Source organism: Cynocephalus volans, chromosome 3, assembly GCF_027409185.1.
Source record: "Cynocephalus volans isolate mCynVol1 chromosome 3, mCynVol1.pri, whole genome shotgun sequence".
Lineage (NCBI taxonomy): Eukaryota > Metazoa > Chordata > Mammalia > Dermoptera > Cynocephalidae > Cynocephalus > Cynocephalus volans.
The window spans coordinates 43,044,685-43,071,242 of record NC_084462.1 but is presented as its reverse complement, the minus strand read 5'-3'; the positions used below and the strand labels follow the sequence as shown (position 1 = coordinate 43,071,242).

General features: G+C 47.1%; 1 protein-coding gene across 1 annotated transcript in view; it reads left to right on the top strand.

The window, feature by feature from the left end:
- Window positions 1–24,531, top strand: part of ALDH1A3 (aldehyde dehydrogenase 1 family member A3) — a 35,787-nt gene extending 11,256 nt beyond the window's left edge. The window contains exons 4-13 of the mRNA XM_063089482.1: window positions 543–672; window positions 946–1,007; window positions 1,901–2,029; window positions 3,960–4,073; window positions 6,435–6,537; window positions 8,965–9,149; window positions 15,992–16,156; window positions 17,540–17,697; window positions 18,452–18,526; window positions 22,919–24,531. Coding sequence (XP_062945552.1) covers window positions 543–672; window positions 946–1,007; window positions 1,901–2,029; window positions 3,960–4,073; window positions 6,435–6,537; window positions 8,965–9,149; window positions 15,992–16,156; window positions 17,540–17,697; window positions 18,452–18,526; window positions 22,919–22,991 — 1,194 coding nt within the window. The 3' untranslated portion in view covers window positions 22,992–24,531. The remainder of the gene's footprint in view (window positions 1–542; window positions 673–945; window positions 1,008–1,900; window positions 2,030–3,959; window positions 4,074–6,434; window positions 6,538–8,964; window positions 9,150–15,991; window positions 16,157–17,539; window positions 17,698–18,451; window positions 18,527–22,918) is intronic.
- The last annotated feature ends 2,027 nt before the right edge of the window (window positions 24,532–26,558 follow it).

Below are 26,558 nucleotides of genomic sequence, written 5' to 3'. Positions count from 1 at the left end.
GTGGACGACCCCTCAGGCATTGGTCACTTTTTCCACAGTCACTCTGGCCAGCCCAGCTGAGAAGGAAGAGCCCACGTCTTCCCTTTCTCATTTGTTAGAGGAAGTCAGCTCTCTCTCCAGCCACCGTGAAGCCAGTTAACCTTCCAAGAGCTTCCTGGGAATGCACAGGCGCACATCCTGGGTCGCACAGCTGAGGCCACTGTGCTCTGTCTGGTAGAAAGACCAAATGCCAATAACAAGGCTGCAAATCAGCCTTGCATTTGAGGGCGGTCAAGGGGAGCACATGTCTATGCTCTGGCCAGGCCCCCAGCTTTAGGTGTTTTAAAATGAAAGCAGTCCTTGCCAATCTGGGATAGGCAGGTCTCATTTGAAATGTAGCATCTTGCTTTCTGAAGAGATGTATGCAACTCTGATGTCTAGAGAGCAATGCCCTAGGACTGTGTTCTCCCCCCAACTCCTCATACCCCTTCACCCCCAGTCTTTAACAACCTGCTAGTTGAAAGAAAAGCCAGTCTGACAAGGGTGTCACCTTGTTGTTACAGACGCTGGAGACGATGGACACAGGGAAGCCCTTCCTTCATGCCTTTTTCATCGACCTGGAGGGCTGCATTAAAACCCTCCGATACTTTGCAGGGTGGGCAGACAAAATCCAGGGCAGGACCATCCCCACAGGTGAGCTGTCATCGCCTTCCTCCAGGCAGCCTCTTCAGAGCCCCGCCTGGCCTTTCCCCCCAAGGCATCCTCCCCAGCTCCCCAAAAATGATTATGTGCCAGTTCATCTTCTAAGGAGCTTCACTTTCAAAGTTGAGTTCAAGTCACTTCTTTGTGCAATAGATAATACTTGGAGCTGAACCCCTGTGAGCTTCTGGGTTTCTTGTCTTTTTACTACTTGAAATTCCCAGCCTTGATTAAGTGTGTCCTCCCGCTATGGAACCTCTCTTCCAGATGACAATGTTGTGTGCTTCACCAGGCATGAACCCGTAGGTGTGTGTGGGGCCATCACTCCTGTAAGTATGGTGCATTTTCTCCATGCATTCTGGATAGGTCCTGCCCCCCTGCCCTGTGGCCTTTGGATTCTCTGGTGTGTTTTGATTCGATCACATCAGCACTTGATGAGCGTTTGGTCGGTGGCTGTTGAGATGGATTAGACTCATTCCTACTCCCCAGTGGCCCGCTCCATACAATCAGCCGAAGGTGGATTCCAACAGGAGGGGTCAGGAATGGCCAACACCCCTAGGGAGGTGGTCTCTTCACTGGGCACTGAGGAATAAGGACTTGTTCAACAGGAAAAAGGGTTTTCCAAGCAGTAGGAATGGCCTGGGCAAAGGCGTGGAAGTGGCTGGGCTAGTTGGAAGGAGATAGCAGGAAAGCAGGATCTCTGGCAGAGCAGAGAGTGAGGGAGAGGAGGAGCCATGTGGGGGGCACAATACAGCTTCCAGTGCTTTGGCTGCCGAGAGGCCAGGGCTGGGTTCACTGGGTGGTGGGGATGCTTGTAGGTGCCCAGGAATGCAAGGTGCTGCTGTCTGTTTGGTAAGCCCCGGGCTACTGCAGTGAGAGCTGGGCAGGGAGTTGGGGAGGTAGGGGGCAGCATGAAGTAAGGACTGGAAAAGTGCTCCATGGAAGCAAAGAGGATGTCAGCCCTTCAGTGGATATTTTTGAGGAGGGGGTTGTACACCTGGAGCAGAATCCTCTCTGCAACAGCTACCTAGGAGCATGTCCCAGAATGCTGTTTAGGACGCACTGGGTGGGAAAGCTGTTCAGATCGCTGCACAGTCCTGTGTTACCCCTTACACCTCAGATCTACACTATGAAAGCAAGTGTCCTCCACGGAGGCACAGTTGGGCACCTGGGACAGGGTAGGGGTGGATCTGGGCATCCAAGGCCTTGTGCTCTGTCGCAGTGGAACTTCCCCCTGCTGATGCTGGTGTGGAAGCTGGCCCCCGCCCTCTGCTGTGGGAACACCGTGGTCCTGAAGCCAGCAGAGCAGACGCCCCTCACTGCCCTTTATCTCGGTTCTCTGATCAAAGAGGTAAGAAGTCCAAAAAGAAAACATTATGTGTTCTTGATGATGTTCCCACCCCCAGGAACCAGGCCACTGTCACAAGATGTGACCGTGGCAGCCTGAACACGGTCGAGTGGGATGGGAATGACTCCCTGTGTTTTGCTTGACGGCTGCTTTTTCTTTCTCCTGGTTGTGGTCACTGAGCTGGAAGAAACTCCATTGCTCACAGTGATCCTAATGAGAATGCTTAACTCTTATTATGGGCTCAAACTGATGATCTAGGACCCAATGTTTTGGCTACAGAATTTGCAGGAGGGTCACCCAAGAGGGAGCCAAATATTCAGGAGTTTATTGGAGCTTTGCATTTGCAGTGTATGAAGTGGTCTGTGTTTCTCTTGGGGGGTGACCTGGCCAGCTCCAACTGAAGTGGCTCCCCAGAGCCTCCTCGGGCAACCATCCCCTCCCTGGGCAGCCACAATTCAGGGAAACAGCAGCCCAAAGAGACTCCTCCTTCCAGACACACCTGGCAACATATTTTAGTCATTCTGTCACCAGCTTGTATTGTAGCAAAAATTTAGAAAATAGAAACAGTAAGAAAAGAGGATGGGAGAAAATATCCATTTGTTTCACCTCTTGGTGGGGCTGATTTGATTGGAATGCACGTCCTGTATTGCTTAGATGCAAGGTTGGAACAGCCAGTTGCCCACTTGCCTTTGACTGGTCATGTAGGATGTGATTAAATGACAGTGATGAGACTTACAGATTCTAAATCACAACTGTTAGAAAAAAATAGTGTTTGGAAAAACTGAAGACTCAAGTAATAAGTCCTAAAATCTTAACTTTTTAAAATAATGTGTTTTAAGAACTGGACGTGTGGGGAATAGCGTCTTCCACCTTGCTCATTTTCTGGTGTTTTTGGTTAATGAAGAGGATTTGCCTGTGCAAAGCACAAAGCGTGAATGTGAGAGAGATGGCAGTCCCTGCCTTCAGCAGGTGCCAGCTCCAGGTGTGGCCCAGACTGAAAGAGTTGATCTTTGAGGGAGTGATATCTTGTTGCCATTTGAAACATTAATGGGTAGATTAAAAGTTGAAAACTGTAGCTTGGGAAGGATATTTCGCAGGTGCCTCTGAGCCCAGGGATTTGTGACCAAGGTACCCTCTCCTCCCCTCAACACCCCCCACACACTCACACACATGCAGATGCATGCACTTGCACTCTCACACACACTCTCAGATGCATGCACACATGCAGATGCACTCACGTGCACTCACACATGCATGCACACAGACACTCAAACACACACACACTCAAACACACATGTACACACACATTCACACACACTTGCACACATGCACACACTCACATAAACACACATGCATACACTCATACGCTTACACATGCACACACACTCACACTCTCACACATACATACACACTCACACATACACACACACTCACATAAACGCACACGTACACACACTCTAATACATACATGCATACATGCAGATGCACACGCACTCACACATACACTCACACATGCACACACACATACACACACTCATACACCCTTTCACGCATGCACACACTCACACAAACACACACATAGAGACGCACACTCCTCAATGAGACACATACATACCCACACTCATACATGGAATGGTGCTGCCCACTTTGCTCACAGCCCTTTCTGGGTGGGAAGCTCTGCTTGGAAGAAGGGGTGGGTGCTGCGCCCTGGCCAGCCTGCACGCTGTGTGGGCGGTGGAAGGTGAGGAGCCCACATTAGCTCTCGGGGTGCCAGCGGCTGAACATGTCTGGGCCTTGGGGTGCACGTGTGACCCTGACCCAGCCCTCCCTGTGGGAATGCTGCTCTGCAGCCATGCCTCTCTCAGCCAGTGCAGGTGCATGGCAGACACTGGTCCATACTCTTCCTCTGAAGATCACCTCAATTTCTTCCCAGGTCGGGTTCCCTCCAGGTGTGGTGAACATCGTGCCAGGATTTGGACCCACAGTGGGAGCCGCAATTTCTTCTCACCCTCAGATCAACAAGATAGCCTTCACTGGGTCCACAGAGGTAACCCCTCATGGGCTGCTGGCAGGAGGGACAGCAGCTGCATGACTTGAGACCTGCGAACCTTCCCTTTGGGAGACTCAGCTATGATTTGTTTTCCTTCTAAATTTGAGCACGTTTTCATTCATAACAATCAATAAATATGTCACTGGTCCAGTTTCCAAACTAAATAAATATCTAATAGAACCCAGAAGCCTTAGAAGAAAAGATTGAGAGATAAGATAAAATAAAAATGTAAAACATCCAGATGGCAAACAACATCATAATCAAGGTTAAGAGATAACTAAAAGCTGGGAGAAAACCAGCTGTAATGTATGCAGCTCTGCAAGGGCTTATATCCTTCATATGTAGAGTGCTCCTACAAATCAATGAAAAAAACAAAAACAAAAAAAGATACATTGGTGAGAAAATGGCAACTCGATGACTAGAAATACTGAATGCCCAATCAGCTTAACCGAATTCACTGGTAATCAGGGGTATGCAAATTCAAGTGAGAATCAGACTGTCTGTCGTGTTGGTGAATTGTCGGAGTGGTGAAAACCAGATGGTATTTCTGAGAACATGGGGAGGCAGGCGCTCACGCCACCATCAGTAAGGTGGAAGGCGATGTGGCAGCACTGAATTTTTTAAAATTCAAAATTTTAAGGTGAAAAACTTTTGATTCATAAATTCCATTTGGAAGAAACTACTTAGAGTACTATTCTCATGGGCATTCAAAGACATATTTTCAAATATGTCTTATCCATTCTATGAAATGTTTTACAGCCATTACAAGGAAAGCTGTCCATAATCTACTGCTGAAGCACAAAAAAGCAAACTGTGGGAAATTATCTACAACATGATCCCTCTAGTAAAAGTGGGTGTGTGTGGAAATAGAAATTGTTTGGAAGAATTTCCAAGAAATTATCACCATGTCCCCCTCTGAGGTGGGGTGTGGAGTGAGGGGAGATCAAGACTTTCCCCCCTTTAATTTACACGTATCTCTATGGGGAATTATTTTTAATGAGAAAGTCCTTCTGTACTTAAAAAAGCAAATCAGCAGGTCCCATGCAGTACATGTCCCCTTTCCCTTCTACTTGAGTCCCACCAGGAGCCTGTAACCACCTCCTGCAGCCCTGATGGACGGTGCTGCCCTCCTCTAATAGCTAGGGTGGGCATCCTCTGAGACTGCTAGTCAGAGTCAAGTGAGGCCCCCACCCAAGGCCACCAAATCATGCACATGAACGGCATTGAAATATCCAGTGGCACTCAGCTCACTGAACTAAGCAGCAGCTCCACACCTGGTCCGGCCTGGCCCCTGCCCTCCAGCTGGCCCCAAGTCTTCTCACCCAATAGCAAAATTGTCCCTGCCTTGGCCCTGCCCCACCCCTGTCCCTGCCAAGCTTCTCTGCAGCATCCTGAGCCTTCCCTCTGGGACTATGGGGCTGCCCATGGGTACAGCCTCTGTTCCCTTCACTGAGCTGTCAATGTCAGCAAAGCATCCTCAGTATCACCAGAGACTGCTCAACCAGAAGGCATCTCCATAATGGTGTGCTTCTCCACCCTGGGTGCATTCAGCTGTAAGAATGAGCCTTAACACCCCCATCAGTCGCCAGCCTCTGGCAGGCTGGTTTTGCTTTTGTTACTCTCCTTGGGGACCACCATGGCTACTATGGATTGACTCCATACCTCGCTCAGGCCGTCACCCTTGAGCTTGGTGGTTTTTAAAATGCACACACCCCTTACTGTTGGGGAGAATGGCCTCAGGCCTGGGAGAGCCCAGCCCTGCCTCTTGCCAGCTGTCTGGCTCTATGAAGTTCACGTCGTCCCAGATAAATCACCAAGTTATACAGGGCCAACTTCCCTCTAGCAGGGTGGTGGACAGTGGCACACACGGGAGTCAGTGTGTTCTTCTGTCACTTCATAGTGCAGCACACCGATCCTGTCCCAATGAGAGAACTGGCTCTTTCTCATCCTGAAGGTCAGCTGCCCTCTGTGTTTCCCTGACTCTCAGAGGTTCCCTCCAACTACAGCAAAGAGCCACACAGAACCACTGCTTTCACTGGGCCCTTTGTCAGAATTTCAGATGTCACTAGGAAGGGTAGAAGAGTTGGCCGTTGTACTTCGAGCCCTTTACCAGATGAAGGGACCAGCCTGCTGAGCTCAGAGGGGCAGCCACTGGGACAGGTGTGCAGCCGGCTCTGCCACTGGCCAGCTGTGTGGCTTTGGGCGAGTCTCTGGGCCTTCCAGAGGCTCCCATCCACACCTGTAGGTGGAGCAGCTGGGACCAAGGACTCGGAGGTCAAGGTCCAGCCTGGGAAGAGATGCTGTGGGCCAAGTTCAGCCACAGCCAGGGTTTACTCTGGGCTCTGTTTTATCCTGAAGGTTGGAAAGCTGGTAAAAGAAGCCGCCTCCCGGAGCAATCTAAAGAGGGTTACACTGGAGCTAGGGGGGAAGAACCCCTGCATCGTGTGTGCTGATGCTGACCGTGAGTCTCTGCCCTGTCTGGGCTTTGCTGGGGCTTTAGGGCATCTATAAACCTCTCCTCATTCCCTTGCACAAGTTTGGAAGCGATTGAGAGGCACACACACACCATGGGGACCCTTTTCCACCAGAGACAGCCAACCATAAACAGGCAGAAGGAATCAAAACACCCGCTTTATTAGTGACAGAAAGCAGTGTTGGAAAAGGACAGGGCTTAGATGGTAGCCAGAGGGGCTGCCTGTTTCTGCAGCTCATGATTAAGTTTGTCTTCCTCTTCCTGCCGAGCTGGACCTTGAGGTGTAGGTCCAAGTTCTCGCCAAGTCCCCTGTCAGGACAGAGCAGGAGGATGAGGAGGACAGGTGCCGCCCCTTCATGGGCATTCATCATTCTGCCCTCCAAGTCCACGTGTACTGTAGTGTTTTTGGGCTCTCTGATTCTTTGTCTCAGGCTTGACAGATCGGAGGAGGACAGTGGCAGCTGACCCTGAAAAACACCCCCATGGTCTGAGTCTCGCCCACACCACCCCTTCCCTGGGAAAGCAGTCTGCCCCACAGCTTGCAAGCAGCTCGGTCTTGCTAGAGCCGCATGACACAATATTAAAATACATGCTGTTCTTGGCTGCCATGTCCAGACGAGGGAAGAAACGCACTGGGCATTCATGCCCCGGCTGACAGAGTCAGCTATCAAAAGGTGTGATTTCCCAAGTGCCTTGAAGCACCATTGCCTTAAAGAATAGCTTCCCCCACCTGTCCACTGGTGCCAGAAATTCCTTTGGTGGAGAACAACGCCTTCCATTCCACACTCAGATAAGGCTGGAATTGCAAATATCCCTGAGAAAAAGGACCCTGGCACAGTTTCTCACTGAGGTGTAAATGGCTGATACCAGTTCCTTGCCCTGAAGCTGGCTTTCAATGGGAAGAGGATGGGAAGGGATTGCGCTCTCAGGAAGGACAGGGAAGCAGGGCATGAAGGTGGACTGCCTGTGTCTTGCCTTGGCTGATGCTCCCTGGTGGAAGCGTCATTAGCGTTGCTAACGGTGTCTGGAGCCACAGGGAGAAGTTCTGTAGTGGGTGAGCAATCGTGTTGCCCCACTGTGACCCACATTTGGAGTCCCAAGCTCCAATCCCAAAGAGCCAGCTCTCCTGTTTGGCATTCTCATGCCACCACATCTGGGTGTCCCCCTGTACCTCAGGTCACCATCTTTTCCTCCTGGTGAGGAAAACTGCCGCTAAAGCACAGGACTCATGCTGTTTGGGACTTGGTTTTATGAGGGTCATAAAACACGCTCTGTAGCCACCTCCTACTCCTCATCGGGCAGTGCCAGTCCACAAAATTAAATCCTGACATAACTGGCATCCTGGGCATGATATGAAGGGGAACAGGCCTCCATTCCTCTGCCACTTCGGCCACCACCACCCCCAGCTCATGTCAGGGCGCAGGAAATGAATTGGTTATCTCAGAGGAGGGGCAGTTGCAAGCTGGCACTTGGCCCAGCCACAGGGGTGGGGGTACAGAGAGGGCCAAGAACCTTATGACGCTATCCTGCTGCCATCACAACTTATACAGACGACACTGCTGAACCGCAACGTCCTCTTTCCAAAGCCAAGGGAAGAGTCCCCCAGAGCTGCCACAGTGGAATTTGAATGGACCACCTTCCAATACCCAGAACTACAGCCGGCCATGGTCCTTGCCTTTTTTCCATGCAAAGGAAAGTTGCATTTCCTAAGCAAGCAGTAGCATGGGGTGCGGGTGCCAAAAAACCAGCAAAGCCTTGAGCACTAGAAGCCCCTCTGTAAGAGTGAATAACATGCTGTCACCATTTTTGGGTAATCGCACCATTTTAAGCACATCCACAAAGATCTTTCTTATTAAGCAGCCTTCTATCTGGGTTCTAGCGGTTTTAATTCCAAGTCAGCTCTACAGTTCAGATTCACCTTGCCTCGTGCAGAATCAGTGTTTTTTCCTTTAACCCTTCCAAGTCGTGCACGGTGTTACATTACTTAATAAGTAATCTTTCACCTAAGGTGAAAAATTGTGGATCCTTCAATAGTTCTCATCAATTGGCTTACATCAAAACTTACCAAGGTTTATTCTATAGAACGTTAGTCCGTTGGAAAAACAGGAGGGGACAAGAGGAGAGTGTTTCACAGGCAGGCGAAATGGGGAGTGTTGTAACTCTGTGCTCATTAGCATATTAAAGGTACTGAGAAGTCCCATGGTCAGAGAACATATTTAACCTTAAACTTGGTGGACCAGAAAACTCTTTTTCCCATCATTTCTGTTTGGGAAATGTTGAGAACAAAATTAATTTCTGAAATGCTGCCATTCTGGGGCCTGTTTTCTTGTGTGGGCAATTAGAGTTGCAGCTGTCGCCAGTCCTGCTTTAACGACTTAATCACTTCCTCTCAATCCCGCCTGCCTCCCCCTCCAGTGGACTTGGCAGTGGAGTGTGCCCATCAGGGAGTGTTCTTCAACCAAGGCCAGTGCTGCACAGCCGCCTCCAGGGTGTTCGTGCAGGAGCAGGTCTACGCTGAGTTTGTCAGGCGGAGCGTGGAGTATGCCAGGAAGCGGCCCGTGGGAGACCCCTTTGACGTCAGAACTGAACAGGGACCCCAGGTAACTTACTGATGTGTCTGTGCTCATCTGGGGCTGAACCAGGCAGTCCCATGGTCCCATGCAAGGGCCCTCTCAAAGGAGGAAACACTGTCTTGTCCTGCCACCTGAGACTCTTGTTTAGAAGCCGATCAATACTGCAATCTCATTAGGTCCCGGTGGGGTTATGAAAGGGGCTGGACACACAGAGTCATGGGGCGTCGGGAGGATGGAGCCGTTCCCAGGGTACAAGGCCATCTCCCTGCACCCTCCAGACCTCCGAGAGTCCTGCCCTTCTTCTGAGACACCTGGTCCCCAGGGGAGAGCTTCAGGCAGAGGCCATCTTAGCTGGGTGGTCTCCATGCAGGAAAGGGGCTGTAGCACTGAGGGCAGCAGGCAGCAGGCAGGCACAGTGCCTGGAGCCAGCTGTCTCAACCCAGAGGCCCACTGTGTGATGGACAAGGTGACTAGAAACCAAAGAATCCCGATGGAGAGGGCAGGGGGATGGGGATGCATCTCTGGGTAGTAGGAACATGTCTCTGGAGACCTGGTTTGGGAAGCCAAGGACAGGATGAAAATGATCATAACCACGAGGTTTAATAACCTCTTTAAAAGGGCACATCCTGTATCACTTTCTTACTAATTATGAAGTGAAGCAGATGGATAAATATTTAAAAGAGGGCAGCCTGACCATCCCATGCATTATTGAAATGGAGCTGAGCAGCAACCCACTTCGCTTTTAGCCAAAGTCCTGCTCCAGGCACAAAGTTTCAAATCACAGGTCTGTAACTTACCCACTTGCATCTATCCCGGGAGCTTGCTGTCCACTCACTGCATTGGCACCGTGTGTTTGCACCTGAAGCTGTGGGTCTGGGCTCAAACTTGGCTCTGTGGCTTTGTGAAAGTCACCAAATCCTCCCATGCCTCAGTTTCTTCACCTGGAAAATGGAAGTAATAGATAAATATTATGAGAATTTCATGGCACCTAGGAAGTACTCAGTAAAGCATAGTTTTTATTTTTAAAAGGGAGGAGCAGTAAATGACAGGCTGTCTGATCTAGGTGGCAATGAATGTCTGTGTGTGATGTCAGGCCTTGTTGATCCTTCTTGCTTAAGCACCCTGTGGGGACAATCTGGCTGGGGAAGGAGAGAGAACCACGTGGAGGAGGGGTGTGTTTCTGGCTGTGCTGCCCACACTCCCCTGGCCCCATTCCACTCATGCTGTGGCTCTGATGCCACATAACCCTGGTGGGAAAGTGGCTCTATTTGTGGACAGCATTCGTCAGCCCCAAACCCAGTGGTCATTAACACAAGGCTGTCGGTGGCCTTGGTTAGATTTCAGATCTGAATGTAAACACGACCACAAGTCATTATCAAATCCACTGTGATTTTAAAGCTAATCCAGAATCAGTGGTAAATATGTGAGTTGATGCCATACTAAGGAAACCTTTTTACCCTAATCATTATTCATAAGGCTCTTTCCAAGGCTCCAGTCTTGATCCGGGAAGCCAGACACACAAATCTCTTCTGAGAGCACAGATCCAAGCAGAATGGGTGTTGATTTCATTAGTGCGTTTTTTGCTGCTGCTCAAAGTCCTTTCGAAAGCCCACCAAAGCCATCTAACCTCAGCATATTATTTTAGGATGCTGTTGGGTTTTTTTTTTTTTATTTCTCCCAAAGTACTTTTTCATCTATGGTAGTAAGATTTTACTCTGAGAGGACTTACAGCTGTCTAAATAGTCCTGTCTGTCTCATGCCTATAAAACAGCTAGCTGACCTAGATGGGTGTCCACTGCAGGCGAGCCACTCGCCGGACTGCTCCAGAATCATTCAGACTTATTTGGCAACTGAGCAACAAGGTGCATAAACATTATGCAGGCCACCTGGACGGGAAGGATCCACAGTGTCCTCCCCAGCAGAGAACTGAGCACAGCCTTGGGCCAGTCCTTTGGGGGCCGTATTTCCCTGTTTCTGGTGCTGTGCCCTGTCATGTCATTTCACTTCCTGGCAGGTCCTTCTTCCTGTGCTGTAAGGCACCAGCTGACATTTCATGGAGAATTATTAGATCTAAACAATGTGTTCATACAGACTCACCAGGGAGAGCAGAGTTGGGATGTGTAGGTTTCCCTGGGACCCAGCACTACCTGCAGCATGGACGGGGTCTTCCAGGTGAAACATGGTCAGCAGCCAGTCAGGGTCTGTAGTTGGAGAGCCCTCTCAGAGCCCCCAGGGAGGAAGAGAGAGGCTCAGAGACCCCTGGAACTTTTAACCCAAGACTTGGTTCACCTGGAGAAACATCGAGAGAACTTTGAGCTGTCACTGGATCCATTGCGGTTATTTTCATTATTTTTTTTGAGTGGGAGTACATGCAGATGGGTCAAAACCCCAAACACATAAAAAGGTTTACAGTGAAAGGACCCCTCTAATCCTCCCTCCTGTTCATACATGTGATTCTTGCCCTTCTCTTCATGGGCATCCCATGTTCTTAGTTTCTTGTGTGTCCCTCTAGAATTTCTTTATGTGTATACAAGCAAATATGAATGTGTACTCTGATCTCCCGTTACTTTTACACAAAAGGTACCACGATAACTATACTGTTTTGCATCGTGCTTATTGTTCCTTAACGAGAAGCTTGAGGAGCTTTCTATGCCAGTGCATGGCAACCTGCCTCATTCTTTTTCACATGTACATAGAATTCTGCTGTATGAAGCCACCAGAATTTAAATAACATCTTCTGATGAACATGTGAGTATGTGCAATCACACACAATGCCACAGAGTATGTAATTTCACACATGCAAAAGAAAACCCATGGGACAGATTCCCCAAGGTGGGCTTGCTAAGTAGGAACACATTTGTAATCTTTACAAGCATTGCCAAATTACCTTCTATAGAGGATGAACCAACTTATGTTCCTATCAGCATTGTATAAGCTTGTCTGTTTCTCAGCCTGACCCACAGAAAAGTGGTATCTCGTTTAGTTCTAATATGTGTGTATCTCTTACAATGAGTAACACAGAACATCTTATCCTATGTTTAAAAGCCATTTGAATTTCCTTTTCTATCAAATGTGCATTTGCTTTCCATATTTTTCTCTCGTTGGTCATTTTTCTTATCACTTCCAAGACCTCTTTTCTACATAGATAGTAGAGAGATTAGCTTTCTACGATATGACTTGTCAGAATTTTTTCACCGTTTGTTGTTTTGTTCTTTGACTTTGCTTATGATGATTTTGCCTTTCTTTTTTTTTTTTTTCACATGCTCAAATTTATCAAACTTTTATATTATTTTGGCTTCTGCATTTCAAGTCATAGAAAGGCTATCAGCACTCCCCAAGTATGCAAGAACAGTCTTTCACATGACAGAGTTTAAAAACTATGGCTTCATTTTTCATGTTTACATCTTTGATCTATTTGGAGTTTATCCTGGTGTAAGGTGTGAGATATGGACCTGACTCAGTATTTTTAAATTGGTTCCATATTTCATAAGATGGTTGGTCAAGTAACATGCATGGTTTCTGTGAGAAAGCCAGCCTGCTCCTCAGGGATAGTCATCCAAATGCACCATTATGTTGGCTTATTTTTCTATTTAAGATTATTAAAATGAAACCAGTTTCTCTATCTAAAAGTCTCAGCTACAGTATACCCATTAAAGCACTGTCTCTCCCAGCCAAAGAGGAGGGGGACTGTCGACAGGGTCATGATAGAGAACAGGGCTTTTGCAGATTTCAGGAAGAAGGGCCAGTGAAGGGGGACAGAAAGACCACCTTCTCCTTGAGCAGCCTCACACAAGGGTGCCCTCTTGACAACTGGTTAGGCACCATGTCCACGAGCAGAGTGTTAGGCTGGTGGTGCAGGGAGATCCAGCCACACCAAGAGGCAGCACCTCCCCAACACCGTGAGGCTCACTCCTCTCTGTCTCCAGGGTGCTGAGTAGGGCAGCCAATGTTTCTTCTTACTTCTCCTCTGCATGAAAGGAGGATTCCACTAACCCTTATCCTGATCCATGGTGCCAAGAGAGCAGGGCACAGAGTTACCAGATAATCCATGGCACCCAGTTACATATGAATTTCAGATTAACATTGAATGCATTTTTAGCATAAGTATATGTATTAGTCCGTTTCTGTTGCTCATAACGAAATTCCTGGGTAATCTTTAAAAAAACAAAATTTATTGCTTACAGTTTCAGAGGCTGGGAAGCCCAAAGTCCAGGGAATACATCTGGTGGGAGCCTTCCTTGGTGGTGGCTTCAGCGACACAGGGTATCACATTTTGAGATGACAGAAACAGAGACTCACATGCTGTCCTTTTAAAGCCCTCAGAACCACGCCCATGACTCCCATTACACCATCAAATAAGTTAATCCATTCTCTTTGGCATGGTCTTCACAATCTAATCACCTCTTCAAGGCCCCACCTTTCAATTATCATAATAGGATTTCCCACCCTCAGCAGTTACAGTGGGGACTAAGCTTTAGTGACTTTGGGGAGCCATTCAATCTATTGCATTCCACCCCTGGCCCCCCAAATTTATGTTGTTCCCACAAGAAAATACATTCATTCCATCCCCAAAGTCTTAACTTATTTCAACTCAAAAGGTCCAAAGTCCCATCTGCAAAATCAAAACAAGTTATCTACTTCCAAGATACAATGGTGGGACAAGCATAGGGGACATATTCCCATTCAAAAAGGGAGAAACAGGCCAAAAGAAAGGGGTAACAGGTCCCAAACAAGTCTGAAACCCAGCAGGGCAGGCATCAAATCTCAAACCTGGCGAATCATGTACTTTGACTCCATGTTCGACATCCTCTGCATGTTGGTGTGAGAATTGGGTCCCCAAGTCCTTGCGCAGCTCTGCTCCTATGATTTTCCTGGTCTCTAGCCATGCTTCAGTTCTCACAGGTGGGCATTGCACACTGGTAGCTCTACCATTGTGGGGTCTTCATGGCAGCTCCACTCTCGCAGCTCCAGTAGGCCCACTAGGTGCTGATGGGGTTTCTCTGCTGCACCTCTGACCCCACATTTTCACTAGGCATTGCTCTAGCAAGGCTGTCTGTGGTGACTCCGTCCCTGCAACAGATCTCTTCCTGGACCCCCAGGCTTTTCCATACATACTTTGAAATCGGGGCGGAGACTCCCAAGCCTCCACAGCTCTGGCATTCTGCAGGCCTGCAGACCTAACACCATGTGGATGCCACCAAGGCTTCCAGCTTTTATTTTCCAAAGCTGCAGGTCCAGCCACACCTGGGGCCAATTTAGCCACAGCTGGAGCCGCCAAAGTAGCTGGGGTGCTATGGGGAGCAGCTTCCCACAGTGGCCCTGGGCAGTGAGACTGTGGAGGTCACCTCGGGCCTGTTCCCCAAGACAATTCTGTCTCCCTAGGCCTCTGGGGCTGTAATCAAAGATGCAGCCTCTAAGATCTCTGAAATGCCTTCAAGGTGTTTTTTCTCTTCTCTTCATGATCACTTTCTTCTGTACAAATCTCCTTAGTAAATGGTCGCTGGGCTACACCGTTGCATTTTTCTCCTGGAAATGCTCTCTGCTTCCTGACCACATGGCCAGGCTGCAAATTTTCTAAATCTTTACGCTGCTTCCCTTTTAAATTCTGGCTTTATGTCATGCCTTTTCTGCCATAACGCAGTGTTGGCTGTTGCAGGTAGCCATGCAGCTTCTGCACATTTTGCTTTGCTGCTTAGAAATTTCTTCTGGCAAATACTCTGGGTCAGCACCTTGAAGTTCCACATTCCATAAAACTTTTGGGCATGAACAGAATGCAGCCAACTTCCTTGAAACTTCATAACAAGGGTGTTTATAACAACTAGTGATTTGCCCCAGTTTCCAATAAACTCCTTATTTCTGTCTGAGATCTCCTCAGTATGGCCTTTACTGTCCCTATTTCTATAAACATTCTGCTCACCACAATTCAACCAGCCTCTAAGAAGTTCCAAACTTTCCCTAGTTTTCTTGTCTTCTAAACTCCCACCAGCAGCTAGGTTTTTCTAGCCTGTTCCTCCAAATTCTTCCAGCCTCTCCTCAACACCTAGTTCCAAAGCTACTTCCACATTCTCAAGTATTTGTTATAAGCAACACTTCACTTCTCTGGTACCAATTTTCTGTATTAGTCCATTTCTGTTACTTATAACAAAATACCTGGAACTGGGTAATTTATAAGAAAATGAAATTTATTGCTTACAGTTTCTGAGGCTGGGCAGTCCAAAGTCCATTCAGTCCACTGCAGTGTATCACAAATATTGTTTAGGTTATGCTTATACTATAATATCATGTGTTGTTTTTCTGAAATTCAAATTTAACTAGGCATCCTGTATTTTTATTTGCCAAATCTGGAAGCCCTGGCCGGATGCAAAGAGTTGGTAAAGAAAAGAATGTGACGGGCCGACCCCGTGGCTCACTCAGGAGAGTGCGGTGCTGGGAGCGCTGAGGCCACAGGTTCGGATCCTATATAGGGATGGCCAGTGCGCTCACTGGCTGAGCACGGTGCGGGCGACACCAAGCCAAGGGTTACGATCCCCTTACCGGTCACACACACACAAAAAAATGAGACCACTTCAGCTCTTATTTTCATCAGTGGGCCAGCTTCCCAGCATGGGAAGGGAGGCAGACGTGAATAACCCAAAGCTCGAGCGGATGAGAATAGCCTATCTTCTCATCAGTCCCCTGTTCCAAAGAGAACAGATTTGTGCATAAGAGGAATTTTTGCCTACAAGGCACCTTTGTTACACGGATGGGATCATGACGTGGCAAGAACACGCAGGGTAGGACAGCTGATCATGTTGCAGGCCATTGGAAACCTAAGGTGGCAGCCACTGCCCAGAAGGAAAAGCACCATGTTTCCCATTCATGTTTTGCAGATTGATCAAAAGCAGTTTGACAAAATCCTTGAACTGATTGAGAGTGGAAAGAAGGAAGGGGCCAAGCTGGAATGTGGGGGCTCGGCCATGGGAGACAGGGGGCTTTTCCTCAAACCCACTGTCTTCTCCGAAGTCACAGACAACATGAGAATTGCCAAAGAGGAGGTAGGTGGGGCCACGTCCAGGTCTATGGCGAGGGGTGTTTCGCACAGTAGCTCTTGCCTGGGACCTGGGGTCCCAGGTGGCTTTGTGAACTGAACGCTTTCCTTTTTGTGTGGCCTTTCCCCTCTTCTTTAGGTTTCATAGGGAAGCCCCCTACCTCTGACAAACCCCAAACCCCAAACCCTAATTAGCAGGTACAGAGTTTTTCTAGCTCCCAGTTTCCACTCATCGCGTGGTCTCTGGGGAGCAGCAATCCTCTGGCCTCCTAACACGTCCCTGTGCAAGTCCTGTAGCCAGTGATGGAGAGCTGTCGCCACCTGTGGGTTTTGGCAGCAATTGATTCAGGGCCCTGTAAATTCAGGGCCCAAAGCTGCCTTTGGTCCCCCAGACAGACCTTGAACAAGTGTTCCTTCAAGGAATGTGTCACAGCTAGAATTCTCATCGATGTTTTCCATCATGTGCATCCTAGGAAATGATGGAAATTAAGGAGACCCCCATAAGAGTGTAAATCTAACTATGTCTTTCCATCCCACCATGAAGCTGGGTGGAAGCTGGTTCCTGCACAGGATTTATAAGATGAGAACCTGATCCCAGGTGCTTAGACCCTGGGATGTAGGCTTTTGGGGGTGCATGAAAGAATGCCCAGGGCTTCCCAGTGTGGGTATTTTACAGACTTTCTCCTTGAGATTTTTACGGGTTACCAACCATAATGGCATGAAGCTCAGTTCTTTAAACATCCCTGTGACCAGAGGTCCTGAGGAACCTGGGAAGGTATTTTGGAGGTTGAGCATCCTCCTGCTGGGTTATAATCATGTCCATCATTGACTCCATTATGAGCTATTTACAAAACCACCTTTAAATTTGAACCTTCAGCTTTTCCCTTTCCTTTGTTTTGCTGTGTTGTAGATGTGAGAACACTGTCTCATTCCCTCCCCCAGGAGATATCATGGAAACATTTTAGGGCATCTTCAGTAGTGGAAAACACAGCACCAAAATATCAGAACATACAGTCCTACAGTGTTCCCGTAAACACCTTTCAAGATAGCTTTCCCAAAAGTTATCCAAAGGTTTTGTCTTCTGTACATCTGACGTGCACAGGTTCTCACGGGCTGGAGGTTCTCAAAAACTCTGAAAACAAAAGATCTTAAAGGCAACATTTTTGTTGTTGTTGTTATTTTTGATTTTTGTTTTATTTTAATCCTTCCGTTCAGATTTCAACCTTTCGCTAAAAAGGTCTTTGGACGTTCTTTCTGCTCCAGTCATTGTTTTTCATGCATGTGTGCGCTCTGGGTATAAGAAAAAGCATGAAATGAAGGAAACGCCTGCTGAGAGCATACCATTCTGTGCAAACATGCCTCTCACTGCCATTCTTGCAATTCATCATAGATTTTCGGGCCAGTGCAGCCAATACTGAAGTTCAAAAATATCGAAGAAGTGATAAAAAGAGCTAATAGCACTGACTATGGACTCACGGCAGCCGTGTTCACAAAAAACCTCGATAAAGCCCTGATGCTGGCTTCTGCGTTGGAGTGTGGAACAGTCTGGTGAGTTGGAGCATGGCTTTCCAGAGTTGCATGCTTGCTAGCTTCATTACTCCTTCATTACCAGGGCTTCGATTGTATATTTTGTGCCAAGCACTAACTGCTTTGCTTAATCCTCATGACCATATTCTGAGGTAGATACCATTGTGTGTCCATTTTACAGATGAGGAAATCAAGGCAGAGGTTGAGTGACTTGCCCAAGATCACACAGCTGGTACATAGCAGAGCAGGCTCTGGTGCCCATGCCTTTGACCACTGTACTATATTGCCCCACTGACTTTATTTTTGGTCCTGATTCTAAAAGCAGTGAAAGCACGGATGCTAGTTCCTGCCTTACCAATAATTCTGCAGATTATTTATTGTTATCCCCATTTTAAAGATGAGTGAATTGAGGCTCAGAAAGGTTGAGCAACAAGCCCAGAATCATAAGCCAGGAAGCAGGAGAAATTTGAGGTCAGGTTTGTCTCATTTCAAAGCTAATTCTTACTCACCTGTACCATAATTTTTCTCTTCTTTTTTCTCACCTTCTCATTTCATTCCTATCCTAATGAAAAGCTCTGTACTTAAGTATATTTGAATTTTAGTTTCTGGTGGGAAGAATGAGAAGGCAGAAGTTGAGAGCACACTATTTTAATTATTGAAACTTTGGCAAAAAGCCATTCGTGCGGCAACACTCGGCATCAAGTGCTAATAGCTGGACTTTCTGAGATCCAGCTGAGTCTTGAGGTCACTGTGAGCCTCTTTTCATTTTTTCTAGGATCAACTGCTACAATGCCATCTATGCACAGGCTCCATTCGGTGGCTTTAAAATGTCGGGAAACGGCAGAGAACTGTAAGTGTTTCTGTCACTCCAGGCCTGCTGGTGGGGTGATAACTCATACTCCAGCCCCCCCCCCCACCCGCCGCTCTGTCTGGGTCAGCGTGTCCCAAAGGCTGTAGTCCCTTCCCTTTGGGACCAGTATGAATCCCTCCTTTCCTCTCTCTCCTACCTCCCACCTTCATCCACAGCCTGCCCTCCTCGAGACCCCAGGATCAATCTCCAGCCTCAGCTTTGGTGTCCTTCCCAGCACCAGGGGACATTCTGTACATACTTGACATGGGCTGGCTGGATGAGGACATAGGCAGAACTGAAAAGTGCCCTTTTTTGCCAAAGTATGTCATTACTCATGCAAATCCCCACCCTCAGCAGAGAAGATAGGCTCTGACCCAGATCAGTCCTGGACCTGCCCAGCCCTGCTCTCTGAGCCGAGCAGAGGCCCTGGGGGTGAACTGTGGCTACTCTGGTTCCTTCTGGGTGCCTCTTTGGAGGCATATGGCAACACCTCCTACTGAGCCTCTGTGGGCCCATCAGTGTGCTCAAACCCACTGCATACCCCTTCACATTTCCCTTCTGCCTCTCCTGTTGAGAAAATGGCTCCATAGACTTAGATTAACGAGTGGACCTTCTTATGTCTGGCCCAGGCTGAGGCACAGAGTTGGAAGCAGCGTTCTGGGGGTGGAGACACTGTGGTTTCCAGCTGATGCCATCTTCCCTCCCATGTCCTTCTTGGTGGTGCTCAGGGCTTTATTAGCTTTTATGGACAAACATCTTGTAGCGTCAGTGTTCCCAAGGAACTATTTCTGACAGCACTCAAGGCTGTTCTTGGGACATCTCTAAGGACTCAAGATCTTCCTTTTACTTGAACAGTCTGTGTTATTTATACACAAGTGCATTACCTTGTACTTGTCTGCATGTCTTCCAGTGGGAACAGATTCAGACACTTGCCCCTGGCTTGGGCTTTGGTGGGGTCCTTGCAGGGCTTCCCTTCGAGATTCTTAAAGACATTATGAAGGCATAGGACTGGCTTCCTTCCCTGAAGAAATGCTCTCGACCAGTCTGCATGGAATTGGGGTCCCTTCCACCACCTCGTTCCTTTCTTGTCCCTTCCTGACTCACAGCAGATACCCCAGAGCCACCTGAGCATCTGAGTGGAGTGTGTCCATTGATCGCCTTATTCCTGTGACTGGTTTCCCCTTCAGGAAACTTCAGTAAATTCTTGGCCATGAAGACTGTGCAGAAACTGCATTTCCTTTCCCTAGTGGCTTGTTTGTATTTATGTTCTGTGAGCTCTGCTTCCTTGCCTCTTATACCTGCCTGCCTCCCAGGGAAAGCAGGCCTGAGCTGGAGTCACTGGGTCCCCTCCAGGATCCCCCAAAAGCAATAGCACTGGCAACAACTGGCATTTGCTGAGCATGGGCTCTGTGGCAGGCTTTGTCCGAGCTCTCTGCACATGGCAATTCATGCTATGCTCACGATGGTCCGGGAGATGGGTACAGTGTTCTCTGATGAGAAAACAGAGCTAGTAAGTGACAGATTTGGGAATGAATACTGGCAGCATGGCCCTTGCACCCACCACAGCGTAGGGCCTTGTGCAACAGGGGTCACCTTTGTTAGCCACCTGGAATGAAGCCAGCCAGGGCAGTGTGGTCATCTGTCTCCTCTGATGTGCTGCCTCAACAGTCAGGTCGTCAGGTCTGGGAAACCCAGACCCTGCACAGTCCTCCTCCCAGAGGCCAGATGCAGCCTCGTCCCACAGCAAGAACTCCAGTCCTCAAAGCAGATGGGAAAGTGTGTGGGGCCCGCCTGATTCCCAGTTCGTACTCACTCCGACGCCTCGCCACATTACCCTCCCACCTCGGCCTGCCTTGTCACCACCCTGTCAGGGCTGTCAGCTCTGTAGCATCCCCTCGCCTGGCACAGCGCAGGGCTTGATGAGTATCCGCTGAACACAGTCCATGTTTCATCCTGCCAGTTAGCTACGATCGGGACTTTTTTGAATGTCTGTTTTTTGGACCCTTGGCATATAATTTCCCAAGGCTTTTGATTAAAAAATTTAAAGTAATTCACAAGGAGCCTAGAAATGGCCTTGAAAACTAATTTCCATTTTCAGTTATCTCTAATTAATGTCTTCATATTGCAAGAAGTTCCCTTTTTTTAATGCTGGAGCACCACGCGGTGGATTCCATGGTTTTCCCCATCCCTGGCTCCTGGGGCTGGGCTGGCTACCCGCCGCCCACCCACAAGCCCCTGCAGGATTTGTTTCTGTGCAGGTCTTGGGACGGAGCCTGCAATTTTTCTTCCTTCTGGGTACTTTTTCTTCTTAGTTCTTTGTTTTGCTTTGTAATAAAAGTAATATATTAAACAAAAAGCTAGATAGTAGAGACGTGTGGAAAGTCAAGGTCTCCCTCCCTTGATCCCAATCCCATTTGTAGAGGTAAACACTGTTCAGTAGTTCATTTTGTTTATTGGTTCATTCATTCACTTGGCAGATATTTATCGAGCATCTTTGACACAGTAGGCATGATGCTGGGCTCTGAGCATGTGGCAGTGATGGATGTTAGGACCTGACTTTCTGGTGAGGTTTAATGGGAGGAAGACTGGACTCATGGATGACCCTGAGTGCCAAGGTGGCTGAGACTGGGCAAGAAACCAGTTAGGAGACACCACATTGAGTTTAATAATGAGGTGCAGAAACGGGAAAAATGAGGGGATCCATGTGCTTATTCTCATAGGAGTGATTTTAATACTGTATTTATTAGGTATGTGCTAATTCAACATGATTTCATCACTTTGTTTGGTACATACAATGGATGTAAATATGTGTGTTCTTTCTGTTTTCACATGAAATGGGAGCAAACTACCTTGTGCTCTTGAGAATGGGTTTTGGATAACCTTCCATTCTTTTTATTGATTGTCTCCTATGATGGACTTTTGTGTTATTTCCAAGAGGTTTTGCTATGACAAACCATGCTGATGTATTTCCATGTCCGTAAATCTTTATGTGCTTGTGGGAGATTGTTTTCAGAATAAATCCTAAAATTGACTAATCTGCCATGTGAAGATAAGCTCACCACTGTTTTGGTTTGCATTTCTTTAATTGTGAGGGAGTTGAGCACCTTTTCCACACTTATTGGTAACTTATATTTCTCTTTCTGCAAACTGACTGTTCATGTCCTTTGTCAATTTTTCCATTTGATCCTTTGTGTTTTTCTTATTGATTTGTAAGAGCTTTTTGTATGTTAAGGAAAACAGCACTCTGTTTCTCACACAGTGTTGTAAATGTTTTTGTGGTGTTTTTTTTTCTATTTGTCACTTGCCTTTTTTTTTTTTTAATGGAGTTTCTGCTCTACAAATATTGAACATAACCTTCTGTTTACAGCTTTTATATTTTGTGTTATGTTTAGAAAATATCACAAAGTAATTCACTCATTATCATGAGTTCTTGAACTGTTTGTTTTAGGAAACTACCTAAAAGTCTCAATCATATACATTATCAGTAAAATAGCTTTCCACCTTCACTCTCTGCCTACCACTGTGGGTCTTGGCAAGGCCTGAGAATCTGCATTTCTAGCATGTTCAGTGGTGAGGCTGACATTGTTGGCCTGGGGTCCACACTTGGAGAACCACTGGTCTAAGGGATGAGATGGGATTCTGTCTCACATCTTTCTAGCTATAGAGCCTGCAGCGGCCACCTCTACTTCCACCTCTTTTCCTAAACAAGTACACATTTTTCTTTACTTAACAGTGGGTCAAGCACTACAGAGGGATTTAAATCTATCCAAAGCTGCCCCTCAGTTCTGGAAAGGACAGCTACCCTGAAGATGGCCCATGGTGCCAGGGAAGGGTCATCTGGGCCCTACAAGACTTAAAGAAGGGAAAATATACCAAGAACACTAACTCAAAGGCTGTGGCCTCCCTGTGTCCAGTCTGTGCTAACGTCTGCTCCCCTGGTCCCTCCAGGCTGACCTTGCTCCTCCTGCAGCTGGTCCCCAGCTGTGAGCTCCAAGGCCAACTCCAGGGCCTCAGTGTTCTGGCCCTCTGGCCCTCTGGCCATATCCCCATTTAATAGCCTTCAGCCTCTGCCTCTTCTGTCTCTTCAAACGGCTCCAAATTGCCATCTAAATGTTATAAACCCAGTATAATTTCTGCTCCCCACCTTCCCTCTCGTTCTCCCACCCAGGTCCTCTTTTCTTGTGCTGTACCCTGACCCAGGAATTCATCTCTCTCTTTTTTTAATTCTTTATTCTTCAAAGGTAACCCCTTAGTCTTTCTGAATATTTCAAAAGCATCACACACAAAATCTTGCTATTTATGCTCGGGTTACATATCCAGTTATTTAAACTGTACTATAGAATGGCTAAGTGATGTGCCTTTTTTGACTTTTCCTCTTTTCTGTGATCACAGAGGTGAATATGCTCTGGCCGAATACACAGAAGTGAAAACTGTCACCATCAAACTTGATGACAAGAAGCCCTGAAGGAAAGGTGGGCTCCTTCAAACATTGGACGGCTGAATGTGGTAGATCAAACTCGCCGAAGAAAACACTACATTTCTGACCTTCCCGGGACACTTTCTTCTGGAGACTTTAAATCTGCTAGAGTTGATGAGTTATATCTTCCTCTCATGCTCATGTTTTATTGACCAAACTGTGGATGCCTATATGTTGTGTGCAAAATTGCAGTCCTGCCTGGGGAGGGAGCTATTGGCTATTTCTGTTTTTCCCTTTAGACCAAGTCTGGAGACAGTGAAGATACTCAGGGCATTGTTAAGTGGAAGTGGTATTTGAAGTGTCTGGCAGTTGCTTAAAAATGCTTTACTGAATCTGACTCCAGTAGGAACGTGGGGGAAACTTCCTCCATGTTCCACAAGCAGGACCCTGCACCTGTGTTCTCCCCAGGGTTACCTGCTCGCAGAACAAGCCTCTCCTCTTTCCGAGGTAGGGGTGGGACCATTCAGGGGAAACGGGTTAGCACAAAGTTTTTTTTAAAAAGGGGGACTTTGTGCGGATCTAATGTGGGGAGCTTTTGGGAAATGCAAATCATGGAAGGGAGCAGAGGTCTTGGGCATGCACAGGTGCAGGTCTTTGAGGACTGCATATGGACATTGACCATAAGATTCAGCTTAAAACCAATACTGACTTTGGAATATGACCCAATCAACAGCCTAAAAAACTTACTCAAAAACTACATCATGGTCTACCCTAACCAAGACATTTTCCTAAGCAGAAAACATCATTAGTATCACCTTTGCTGCTAAGGATCCAACGTTCTAACACCACAACAGCATAGCATATCCGAGGATAATTAAGCCTTGCATTTGACAAATCAGAGCCATAATTCACTTTTATGAATTATGCATTTCTACCATATTCACTAACAGTTTATGTTAAGCCTATGTAGTTTTCTTTTTCTCCAGTTCTGTTAACCGTTTTAGATTAGTAAAGCACACACAACTGGAAAGACTGCTGTTATAATACAGCCCCTGTTTTGAAAGTCCTATTTTGACATTAATTTCTGATTAGTTAATAAATAACACCTGATTTCATGGAGGAACTGGATCATTATCCAAGTGGCCTAAATAGTTCACAAATAGGTTGTGGAATATCCTTTTCCTCTTTGGGTATCCAAATAATGTGCGATTCCATGTTTTAACTTGGAAAACTGAAAGAGTTCACATATAGCTTTAAAACAAAAGCAAACAAATTATGTTATTCGGATACTCTTACTGTTACTAGCTTGTACTTTTCTAATTGGGAAATGGTGCTTATGTGTGGGAATCAAGTTGGAGGGGGCCATGTTGAAATGAAGCTATATGTCAGCACCAGTGTGTGTATAAAGAAAAGTATATATGAAACGGGGTTATCATCCCTGTTGGAGATATGCGACACAAAATTTACTTTCTTCTCTTCCTCAGTTAACACATCACTTATACTACCAACAACTTGTTAAATCAGGATTCAACTTCATACACTGAATTTTCAGTATTTTATCTCGAATAATTATAGACTGCAACTGTGATAGTAATACATTAGAGAGTTCCTATTCTTTCATTGTACAATAATGCCTTTAATATGAAATGCTACATTATTTATAATTGGTATAGTTAATGTATCTTTTTATAGTTGTAAGTACACAGAGGTGATATATTTAAACTTCTGTAATATACTGTATTTAGGAATGGAAATCTATACAGTTTTAGATTTCACTTCTTTTGAGGTTTACCCCTGTGGTATGGTTTAAAAATCTATCTGCCTGGGAATTCTGATCCTAACTGCAGATTGTGTTCAACAATGCAACAATAAAATAAAATTGGATGTTTGAGAAATATTATGTTTTTTCATTGAAGGACCAAAGTCATTTTAATTCTGTGACTGGCCTTTCTTTTTCTGAGATCTTCTGTACAAAATGGCTTATAATAAGACAGAATCAACAACTCCAGAATAAAATTACATTTGCTCAATCCAATCAGGCCCAGTGCACTGCCTGAGTGTGAAACCCATTTCTGTGTGTGTGGGGTTGGCCAGGCAGGGCGCCGGGCCTCAGAGGTTCTTCTTCTTAGGTGGCTAAGTTTAAGCTGTCATCTAAGCTGCCCAAGTCTCTCTTCATCATAAAGTGATGGTGACATAAGTGTGGAAAATGGTGGGGAGGCTTGCATTTAGGGAAAGCATTTTGCCCCCAACTGTGAGCACAAGTGTGCATTTTGTCACTTTTCTCTGAGGATCTAAGGTGTTTGGGTTTAACTTACCTGCAGTTTCTAAGGAAGAAGACTCAATCGCCAAGTTGTGAGCTGACAAGACCATCCCTTGTACTTGGGTGGGTCCACCAAGCTCAACCTGTGCGTTTGATATTGACAATCCAGATCACTTTGTCCGATGACAAAGCACCACCCCTTTAAGAGAAAAACTTAAAGGAGACCTGAATCAGATCTCTGTTAACGTATGCATTTATGTGTGTATTAATGTATCTAGTAACACCCATTTCTCAATCCAAATGTGAGCTGAAAATGATAGGAAAATGACATTTTCCCTCACTTGGTTTACCAGAGCATGACTCCCTTAAGGGAACCATTCTGGACAGTAGACAGAGTGTGGTGTGCGTGTGTGTGTATGCATGTGGTGTGCACATGCACTTGTGTGCCTGCGGGGGTGGGCACATTCTCTGCAGGTGGACCCTGTGGAAGGCCTTAGCTTCTCTGTTGGTGGATGAAGCCTTTTAATGTTTTCACTCCATCCACCTAGCCATGTGTCTGACTTATCTTGAAGGTGGATAACACTAACTGACCTGGAGCAACCTTCCTATGGGAACCTGCCACTAAAGCATGCTTAATGGACAGAGTTAGATGCTGGGATATGACCAGCTCAAAATAGATTAGCCGTGTGCCCAATGTTCTGGCTGTTTTCTAAGTCGGGCGTATTTTTTCCCTAGCCTATTCCCAAGCCCATTTAAAAGGACAGTTGGGTTGCCTCTATCCCCACTGGCCACGTCCCCTCCAGTGTCTGCCCGTGGCGCCAGGCGTGCGTTTCCTCCCGGTGGCGCTAGGTGGCGGGGCCGTGCGCCCTGAAGGCGCCGCACTGCCGTCGCGGGTCTCCCACATCACAGCGGACGCCACGCCCTGCAAATTATTAGGGACTTTTTGGTAGCAATCACACTGCTGCCCCTTGCAAACTGGTATGAGCACCTCAATGGTGAGAACAGGATTGCAAAACTGAGCCACACCCTTTTGGAAGGGCGTCTGGTGGCGGGAGAGCCGGAGAGGCAGCCTCTTGGGAGAAGAGCAAAGCTTCCCAGGGCTCCCCTCGCCAACCAGGAACCCAAGGAACCGCTCCACGTAACCACTGCCTGGGGTGTCCACGAGGTCGTTTTGAGGGCCCTGCGGCTGCACGAGTTATGTGAAATGGCAGTGAGGGTTATGGCGATTTGTCTCTGTTTTGCGCTCAATCCTAGGAATATTGGAGTCATGACATTACACAAGAAGAGCTTAGGGTGCGTTGGTTCTGCCAGGGTGTAGAACCATCCGCTTTTTCTGAGCGGGCTTCTCCTTCCTG